Source organism: Seriola lalandi, unplaced genomic scaffold (assembly GCF_002814215.2).
Source record: "Seriola lalandi dorsalis isolate HSWRI2012SDOR001 ecotype SW California unplaced genomic scaffold, Sedor1 jcf7180002054344, whole genome shotgun sequence".
NCBI classification, from domain to species: domain Eukaryota; kingdom Metazoa; phylum Chordata; class Actinopteri; order Carangiformes; family Carangidae; genus Seriola; species Seriola lalandi.
This window is the reverse complement of record NW_019524897.1, coordinates 25,119-35,155: the sequence shown is the minus strand read 5'-3', so window position 1 is coordinate 35,155 and position 10,037 is coordinate 25,119. Positions and strand designations below refer to the sequence as shown.

The window sequence follows — 10,037 nt, the reverse complement described above, 5'->3', positions numbered from 1 at the left end:
GAGAGCAATAGAGAGAGAGAGAGAGAGAGAGAGAGAGAGAGAGGAGAGAGAGAGAGAGAGAGAGAGAGAGAGAGAGAGAGGTTACCTAGGCCCAGGTAAATCTGGAGGTTAAAGCAGGTTAATCAATACTGAAGGTGATCAGTGATCGGGGGGGGCTCCTCACCTCCTCCAGGAAGCCCAGCAGGAAGTCTCTGGTGGTGGCGTTGTTGGTGAAGAAGCCGCAGATGGCTTTATGCAGCACGTTGGTGTTGAGGCGGCGGCTCGTCGACGGCAACGCTCGCAGAGCACGGAGCACGAACCGAGGCTCCTTCCCCGACACCGCCTTCTCTATCTGCTTCACATGCTCCCTGATGTCTGGGGGGAGGTCAGAGGAGGAGGAGGGGAGATCAGAGGAGGAGGTGAAGATCGGAGGAGGAGGAGAAGATCAGAGGAGGAGGAGAAGATCAGAGGAGGAGGTGAGATCAGAGGAGGAGGTGAAGATCGGAGGAGGAGGAGAAGATCAGAGGAGGAGGAGAAGATCAGAGGAGGAGGAGAAGATCGGAGGAGGAAGTGAGATCAGAGGAGGAGAAATCAGGGGAGGAGGTAAAGATCAGAGGAGGAGGAGAAGATCAGAGGAGGAGGAGGAGGTGAGATCACAGGAGGAGGAGGAGAGATCAGAGGAGGAGGAGAAGATCAGAGGAGGAGGAGGAGGAGGAGAGATCAGAGGAGCAGGTGAAGATCGGAGGAGGTCAGAGGGGGTGTGGCCAACACCCAGACAGGAAGAGGAGAGACAAACAGCAGTTCATTAATAACTTGTTGTTGTAGCTTCAGTCACATGATCAGTGTTTACAATGACTCATCGATTCATGTTCCAATCACAACTCAATAAAAATATTGATCTTCTGAAGCTGCAGGGACAGATGAACCGTCTCCACGTGGACCATGTTTCTGATCTGGACCTGGTCTCATGGAGAGGAATCATGTTTCACAAACAGGTTTATTGAACCTCCATGTTGATCTAGTCTGGGTCTGACAAGTCCACATACAGAAGGGGTTTCTGAAGACCTGGTCTGCTGTGGTCTGTAAACCACGTTACACAGATTAGAGTCCTAACACACGAATCCGGGTTTTAACAGGTTTTGATTCCTCTGGTCCAGGTCTGACGAGGCTACATGAACTGTTTTTGAGCTGGACCCGGTCTCATGTGGTCTGAGGTGTTTAATAACGTCCACTCATGGGACGACAGAGGAACGATCCCCGGTAAATGTCCGTTAGCTCCGGTTAGCTACTGAATCTAAATAGTGTTTGGACGTTAGCTCCTCCGGCGTCTGTTAGCCCGCCATGCTAACAGGCTAACACCGCAGAGTGAACCCGGTCTCCGGCTGTAAACCGGCTCCTGTCCCGGGCTCTCCCGGTGCTTTTAACGGTGCTATTGGATTTTACCGTCCAGGGTCAGGCTGTCCTGCTCTTTGGGCTGTTTGGCCGCGGTAGCCGTCTCCTCCTCCGGCATCTCCACGTCCTGCGGTTCTGGGCCCGGGTCCTTAGGCTTCTCCGCTTTGGAGTCCCGGTCCCGGCCTCCCGCTTTGTCCCGCCGCTTGGCCGCTGTCTCCTTCATGGTGTCTGGAAGACAAACGGCAGACAGTGAGGGGATACACGGAGCTCCAGCTGGATGAACACGGGGACGATGAGCAGGTCTGAACCGGGTCTTTACCTGCACAGTCACTCTGATCCTCAAGCTAACGTCACAATGACTGGCAACTGTTGGAGCGCGGAGGATTGTGGGAGATCGCAGGCAGAAGCAGCAGAGCAGACTCAGACAATCGATAACAGATCGTCTGTTTCCGTTCCTGTCTTCACACTGGAAACTGGACTTCACACTCTGATCCGGGTCCACTGGGTCTCAATTCATAAATAACATTATTTTCTATCAAAACATTTATATAAAATTACACATGAGCTGTGAGTGCCAGATCTTTTAAATCAGAACTTCCTAACGAACATGTTTACCTGCAGGTTTTCACCTGATCCCAACAGGTACGTACGTCACAACTAGGACGCAGTGTAGCCACACTGGGAGACAGAACAATTTATTTATAACTAGACTGTAACAGTTAGACCTAAAGATATTATCACTGCATTTGAATGTAATAACAACCTTTATCTGTTAAATTCCACACACATGAAGCAAAATTCTCCAAATCTTCACCAAACTACACAAAATTCAAAACATTCAAAACATATTTTGATATATTCTGTCTGTAACCCCTGATTAAAATGATTAGCCTATGATTAATTGCTGTATTTGTTTAATATATTCTTATTTAATTTTATTATTATTCATTATTATTATTATTATATTATATTATACTTTTTTGGTTTCTCTGTTCAATCATCATCACCACCATCATCATCATCATCATCATCATCATCATCATCACCATCATCATCATCATCACCATCATCATCACCACCATCATCATCACCATCATCATCATCACCATCACCATCATCACCACCATCATCATCACCATCATCATCATCACCATCATCATCATCACCATCATCATCACCATCATAAAAAAGACATACTAAATGTGTAATAAAATAAAAATAAAAATATTTATTACAAAAGCGAGAGAGAGAGAGAGAGAGAGAGAGAGAGAGAGACCTGTTGCTGTGTCACACTGAACAGCTTCCCTCCCTGTCTGTTTCTATCAGGCAGGTGACAGGTGTCCGGTGGGCGGGGCTTGTTGCAGCTCGTGCAGTCTGCTCAGTGCTGATAGAGCTCGTGCTGTCGCTCGGTCTGCAGTAATTCTCAGAAACAAGAGAAGAAGAAGCCGGAGGACTCAGGACTGACTGTCGCTGTGTGAGACTTTTATCTGAGGCGGATCCTTGTAGAACGTGGACTTTAAAGATCGTACAGTCAGCTGCTGGTTTCTGTTGTGGTTTTACTGGTTCCAGTTTGTCCGCTCGGCCTCATTAACTCACCCGCTGCTGCTGACACAGTGAGTACACGGTCATAATATAATAGAATATAATATAACTATTTAAAAAAACTTAATTAAAGAAATATTATTGTGATAAAATATTATTTATTGTTTTTATCATGTATACATGTATATATGCATAAAATAATATAATTAATTAAATTATGATGTAAAATATATAATGAAATACTAATTAAAGTAACCCGGTTAAATCAAATAATGGAATAATAAACTTAATTTGGAGTTTAAAATAACACAAACCTGCCTGTGTATCATAAATGACTCAGCGTACAGTAATAATAATAATAATAATGTAATTACTATTATTATTATTATTATTTTTAATTTAATAAAATTAATTTATTAGTTTTTTTGTGGTTGAATTAATTATTATAATAAATCAATAAATACAAAAGTCTAATCTATATATCGTTTTCTGAAACATTTTATTGTGAAAAACGTCTGATGATTATTATTATTATAATTAGTGAAATAGTTATTTATTAGTTGTTTCAGACGAGTCGGGAGCTTCTGCTCATTTCAATTTCCTTGCAGCAGATAAATGCCTCATCAGTGATGTCACAGTGTATCTGAGTCTCAGGTGTGAGACAGGTGTGTCCTGGTGGACATGTTCAGGCTGTTTGATGTGTACAAACATAAACACTGGATTGTGAAGACCCTCATCTGAAGGGGGGTGCTCAGGTCAGCTGGTCAGGTCTCAGGTAGATCACCTGACTAAATGTAACTCATGTGATGTTTCAGACTGACGTTTGTCTGGAGACCCCTCAAGCTCCTCCCACTCCTCTGACATCATAGTGTGGGACTTGACCCGGTGTCACTGCGGAGACGACACGTGACCCGCCCCCACAACCTGGTGAGGAAGAGGAGGAGCAGGAGGAGGAGAGCCTGAGCAGGATGCTGCCCCAAAGCAAGAGAAGACCTGAAGAAGAGGAGGAGGATGAGAAGGAGTCCATCCTTCCTCCTCCTCTTCCTCCCATTACCATGACGACCTCAAAGGACAGCCAAACAGAGCCTACAGTGAGCCCTCTGGCCAATCGGGAGGTCAGCTCAGACTCGGGGGAGGATACAGGGGTGACACTGTCAGACTCCAACAGGGAGGTGTTACCGTGGCAACAGAAGAACGAAGAGGAGGAGCATGACGAAGAGGAGACGCAGGCGGTGGCCTCGTCTCCTGATGGACGATTCCTCAAGTTCAACATTGAGATCGGACGAGGATCCTTCAAGACGGTTTACAGAGGTCTGGACACGGAGACCACGGTGGAGGTGGCCTGGTGTGAGCTGCAGGTGACAGACACACACACACACACACACACACACACACACACATTACCTGCAGTAGATCATGATCAGTGGCTGCCAGTCAGGAGAAACGACCAACAGCACCTGCAGAGCGTCAGAGTGCTGAGCTGCTGTGGGCGGGGCCAGCAGAAAACACCTGTTGTAGACACTTTTAAAAGACGCCCAGTGAAACAATCCAACATCTGTTTAAATGAAGCTTCATGAAGAAGATTTTCATCTTTATCTTCCTGTGAAAACAGAACTTTCCTTTGGCACTACATTCTTTCAACCGCTGAACTACCGTATTCCTACAAGAGCACCTACAGGGCGCACTGTATTACGCCGCAGCCGCCGGTCAGGAAGCGACGACCTGTGTGATCTCAGTGTGTGTGTGTGTGTGTGTGTTATCTGAGGTCACAGTGTATCTGAGCTGATCTTATAGTTTTATTGGGCTGAGCTCTGAGCTGTGATTGGCTCAGAATGAGGAACCATCACCTGTGGGGGGTTGTTCAGGTTTAGTAATATTTAACCCACACACACACACACACACACACACACACACACACACACACACACACACACACACACTTATATGAATGTCATCCATTCTAAACTCACTAAACTCAGATGTAAATCTGTCACTCACACCTGGTCTGAAGGTCCAGGTGTGAGTCAGGGTCGGGGGGCTTGGTCCTCACAAGTATAGACAAACGTGTGTGTGTGTGTGTGTGTGTTTGATAGAACAGTGACTCAGCAGTTTGTCGTTCTGTACTCAGTATCTGATTGGACAGACGGCTGCTGGTTGGTGTTGATAACAGCACACACACACACACACACAGAGTTAATGGGGTCAAAGGTCAACTCTGTGTTGTGTGTTTATGGTCATTAAAAAAAAACCAACACACCATCATGTCACCTGTCCTTCACTCCCATTGGTCAGCAGCAGTTACACACATCACCTGTGAGGACTTTCATTGAGTTCACTCCTAACTCATTATATTATATTATATTATATTATTATTATTAGTATATCAACGCAGTGTCTATAAGACCGATTGGTCAACATGTCTTCCATGAACAACATTGTCTTTAGGAAACAGATCAGTGGTTAGTGGATATGAAATCTGAGTCTGGCTTGAGTAACAGAAGGTGTGAAGCTTCATCAGGTTTATAACGTTATTAAAGTTCTAACATGTAGCTGCTATGAGCTGAGTCGTCCTGCGGAACACAGAGTTTTATTTATGACCCAACAAGAAAACGTTTGTGTGTTATCATGTCAGCAAATCATCAGCGTGTTGTTACAGACTGTATGAGGGCTCAGTGTCCTTCAGGTTTTTCTCACAGTCGACTCTCAGCTTTTTAATTTGCTCGTCCCTGAAGTGTCAATTAATAAATTCATGTGCTAACGTATGACCTTTGACCCCGTCAGACCCATCGTCTGAACAAGGTGGAGCGTCAGCGGTTCTGTGAGGAGGTGGAGATGCTGAAAGCTCTGCAGCATCCCAACATCGTCCGATTCTTCGACTCCTGGAAGTCGGTGCAGAAGGGCCGCAAGTGCACCATCCTGGTGACGGAGCTGATGACATCCGGGACCCTCAAAACGTGAGTCCAGAACCAGGACCTGCAGAACCTGCTCGGTTTGGACCTTACTGCTATTTTAGATTTTGTTTTTATAGAATCTAATACTAGAATCTATATTATGAAATTATCTATATTATATTATCACAATATAATAACATCAAATATACAGGTATATGTTTTGAAACTGTGCCTTAAAACGAGCCGTCAGGAATGTTGGATTTTTGTGATGTCACAACAAAGCAGTCACTGCCCTCATCTACACCCAAGCCCCGCCCACCTGGACCCATCCATCCAACCCTGTTGTTTTAACTTTATTAACAACACAACAGGAAGTGGTCACTAATCAAGACAGGGACATGTCGAGTAGATGCTGCACAGTGACTCGGCATGTCAGCCAATCAGAAGAGAGACTCAGAGCCTCCTTTCTTCTGATTGGCTCACCGACCTGTTGTTACTAGAGCTCCAGCTCGAAAACTACACTGAGATGGTTTTTATATCTTCTGATGGATCAATCTTAGTTCCAGGACACTCTGCTCTCACCTGAACCTCACCTGAGCTGAGACCTGTGTTTCCCTCCAGGTACCTGCGCAGGTTCCGTCAGATGAAGCTGAAGCTGCTGCAGCGCTGGAGTTTCCAGATCCTGAAGGGGCTTCATTTCCTGCACTCACGCTCCCCTCCCATCCTGCACCGGGACCTCAAGTGCGAAAACATCTTCATCACCGGGCCCACCGCCTCCGTCAAGATCGGCGACCTGGGCCTTGCCACGCTCAAGAAGGCCTCGTTCGCCAAGAGCGTCATCGGTACGACCAGTGTGTAGACATTAGATGCAGTTGTTTGTAGTTGCTGCTGTTATTGTATTTCATACTGTGACTTGTGGTGCGTTCAGGGACCCCGGAGTTTATGGCTCCAGAGATGTACGAGGAGAAATACGATGAGGCTGTGGACATTTACGCCTTCGGAATGTGCATCCTGGAGATGGCGACCTCCGAGTATCCATACTCTGAGTGTCAGAACGCCGCCCAGATCTACCGCAAAGTCACCAATGTAAGCTCCACCCACGAGAGTGCTGCCTACTTCCTGTTTCTGTTCCGGTGTTTGACTGTGCACTTGTCTCTCAGGGAATCAAACCAGACAGTTTCCTCAAAGTCAAAGTCCCGGAGCTGAAGGAGATAATTGACGGCTGTATCCGAACCAACAGCAGCGAGAGGTAATGACATCACAACCCTCTTGATTTAAAGGGACAGTGGTCTGACATGCCACCTCCATTGGATAGACGAGGACTTACCCATAATCCTCAACGTCCTGATTCAGGGGACGTTCTTGTTCAGATGTTCAGGTGTTCAGGTGTTCAGATGTTCAGGTGTTCAGATGTTCAGGTGTTCAGGTGTTCAGATGTTCAGGTGTTCAGGTGTTCAGTGTTCAGGTGTTCAGTGTTCAGATTTTCAGGTGTTCAGGTGTTCAGTGTTCAGGGGTTCAGGTGTTCAGGTGTTCAGGTGTTCAGATGTCCAGGTGATCAGGTATTCAGTGTTCAGGTGTTCAGTGTTCAGATATTCAGGTATTCAGGTGTTCAGATGTTCAGGTGTTCAGATGTTTAGGTGATCAGGTGTTGTTCAGTGTTCAGGTGTTCACTGTTAAGGTGTTTAGATATTCAGGTGTTCAGGTATTTAGTGTTCAGCTGTTCAGGTGTTCAGAATTCAGGTGTTCAGATGTTCAGGCGCTCAGGTGTTCAGTGTTCAGTGTTCAGGTGTTCAGATGTTCAGGCGTTCAGAAGTTCAGGTGTTCAGGTATTTAGTGTTCAGATATTCAGGTATTCAGGTGTTCAGTGTTCAGGTGTTCAGTGTTCAGGTGTTCAGGTGTTCAGATGTTCAGATGTTCAGTGTTCAGGTGTTCAGTGTTCAGGTGTTCAGATGTTCAGATGTTCAGGTGTTCAGATGTTTAGGTGATCAGGTGTTGTTCAGTGTTCAGGTGTTCAGGTGTTCACTGTTAAGGTGTTTAGATATTCAGGTGTTCAGGTATTTAGTGTTCAGCTGTTCAGGTGTTCAGAATTCAGGTGATCAGGTGATGGTCAGTGTCTTTGTTTGGTCCTGCAGGTTCACGGTTCAGGACCTGCTGGACCACCGGTTCTTCCAAGAGGAGCTGGGCGTTCATGTGGAGCTCGCCGAGGACGACGACGGCTCGAGGGCGGCGCTGAAGCTCTGGCTCCGGATGGATGACAACAAGAAGCTTCACGGAAAATACAAAGACAACAACGCCATCGAGTTCCTGTTCGAGCTGTACAAAGACGTCCCCGAGGAGGTGGCCCAGGAGATGGTATCTGATGACATCACACTGATGACATCACCCGAGGTGGCAGGCTGAGGTGTCTCACCTGTCCCTCTCTCTCTCTCTGTCTCTCTCAGGTGGTGTTGGGTTTTGTGTGCGAGGCGGACTATAAGCTGGTTGCCAAGGCGATCAGACACAGAGTGACGGCCATAAAACGTCAGCGGGAGAAACAGCGGCGCCTGAATGAGGGAGCTCTGAACCGCCAAACGGACGCCGTCATCGAGGAGGAGCTGGACCCCACCCCCAAACCACCTGAACCATCCAATCAGAGACCTGCACCTGCTGCAAGCGCATCAGCTGAGGGGAAGGTAGCCAGCCAGGTGTGTTTGAGGCTGTTGCCGTGGTAACATCCATGAAACACAGGGCTTCCTGCTGGCTGAGTCTATTCCTACAGAGAATGATCTGTTCTCTACGTTTTAAACTAAAGAAAAAGGTTGAGGAGTTTTCTTTGGCGAGGTTCATTTGATGGTCGTGATGTCGTCGTGATGTCGTCGTGATGTCGTCTGATATAACATCTGATATATTTATATATTTATAAAAATTATTGAAGATATTTCATTTCACTGTTTCATGAATCAGAAAAAAAGACACTACTTTTGACGTGAATGAAATTCTGGTTTGAACTTATAGCAGGACGCAGCAGTTGTTCCAGCACTGCCCCCCCCCTGGATAGAAGCCCCACCCATGGTAACCATGGCATCATCAATGCTGTCATCAAGCAGCAGCCTGGTAGATTCTGGGATCAGCAGCATGTTCAGTAGGACGGAGGAAGACGGAGACGAGGACGACAAGGCAGTCAAACACACGTCGTACTCCTCTGCCACATGTCCGTGTCACTTCCTGTTTTATTTTCATGTTTCATGTTTCTGAAGTTTTAAACTGAAATTCAGTCTTCATCTTCACATTGAAACGTCTCTCTCCCCTCTGGTTGCCACGGCAGCGGACTGTGAGATAGACAACTCCTCAGGTGTCACAGAGAAGGTCGAAGCCACGCCCTCTCCTGTCACAAATCCCAGCTCCGCCCCGTCCTTCTCTGCTCCTGCTCCAGTGGCTCAGGAAACCCCTCGCCTTGAAGCTTCTCCCTCTTTGACCCGGGCTCCATCCAAGGCTCCGCCCCTTCCTGTGCTGCGTTTCCCCAAGGTGAGCAGGGGGCGGGGCTTAAACATAGATAGAGGTTGGAGCTAAAATGAATCTGACACCGCCTCCTCAGAGTCAGACCTGAACCACATGTTGATCTGGTTCAGTGTGACATCACTTCCTGATGATTATCTCTGATGTCCTCCACAATAAAAAAGTCTGTAGGACTTCATTCAGAATCCTGTTTGGATGTTAGGGTTAGTCATCACAGCTGATCACATCTGGTCACATCTGGTCACAGCTGATCACTCCTGATCACAGCTGATCTGATCACTGCTGGTCACAGCTGATCACTCCTGATCACAGCTGATCTGATCACTGCTGATCACTGCTGATCACAGCTGATCTGATCACTGCTGATCACTGCTGGTCACAGCTGATCACTGCTGATCTGATCACTGCTGATCTGATCACTGCCAGTCTGTGGAGCTCACACAGTTCTTCTGAGGCTGGAGTGTTGAGATGGATCTGTGTCGCCCTCTAGAGGACGTAGAACTGTACTGACACCAGGTCTGACAGGACCTGGATCAGGATCAGGGTCAGTTCAGTCTGAATCTTTGTCCTCATGTTGTCTCCAGAGCATCGCTGTGTCCCATAATGCAGAGCAGCCGTCGTCTGAATCAGTCTGCGGCTTCTCCTCACCTGTTGATAGGTGACACACACACACACACACACACACACACACACACACACACACACACACACACATATCTTTGCACACCAGAATAGAAT

At 46.9% G+C, this 10,037-nt stretch overlaps 2 protein-coding genes across 2 annotated transcripts in view; one reads left to right on the top strand and one right to left on the bottom strand.

Moving 5' to 3' along the window:
- The window catches only part of psmd3 (proteasome 26S subunit, non-ATPase 3), an 8,540-nt gene extending 6,857 nt beyond the window's left edge, over positions 1 to 1,683 (bottom strand). The window contains exons 1-2 of the mRNA XM_023407688.2: positions 1,423 to 1,683; positions 164 to 354 (exon numbers count right to left, since the gene is read on the bottom strand). Coding sequence (XP_023263456.1) covers positions 164 to 354; positions 1,423 to 1,594 — 363 coding nt within the window. The 5' untranslated portion in view covers positions 1,595 to 1,683. The remainder of the gene's footprint in view (positions 1 to 163; positions 355 to 1,422) is intronic.
- A 1,078-nt stretch (positions 1,684 to 2,761) lies between these two features.
- LOC111656105 (serine/threonine-protein kinase WNK4-like) overlaps positions 2,762 to 10,037 on the top strand; it is a 13,572-nt gene continuing 6,296 nt past the window's right edge. Inside the window, exons 1-11 of the mRNA XM_087174370.1 lie at positions 2,762 to 2,984; positions 3,729 to 4,271; positions 5,695 to 5,867; positions 6,426 to 6,646; positions 6,733 to 6,890; positions 6,965 to 7,053; positions 7,937 to 8,156; positions 8,246 to 8,488; positions 8,799 to 8,994; positions 9,109 to 9,308; positions 9,884 to 9,957. Coding sequence (XP_087030496.1) covers positions 3,882 to 4,271; positions 5,695 to 5,867; positions 6,426 to 6,646; positions 6,733 to 6,890; positions 6,965 to 7,053; positions 7,937 to 8,156; positions 8,246 to 8,488; positions 8,799 to 8,994; positions 9,109 to 9,308; positions 9,884 to 9,957 — 1,964 coding nt within the window. The 5' untranslated portion in view covers positions 2,762 to 2,984; positions 3,729 to 3,881. The remainder of the gene's footprint in view (positions 2,985 to 3,728; positions 4,272 to 5,694; positions 5,868 to 6,425; positions 6,647 to 6,732; positions 6,891 to 6,964; positions 7,054 to 7,936; positions 8,157 to 8,245; positions 8,489 to 8,798; positions 8,995 to 9,108; positions 9,309 to 9,883; positions 9,958 to 10,037) is intronic.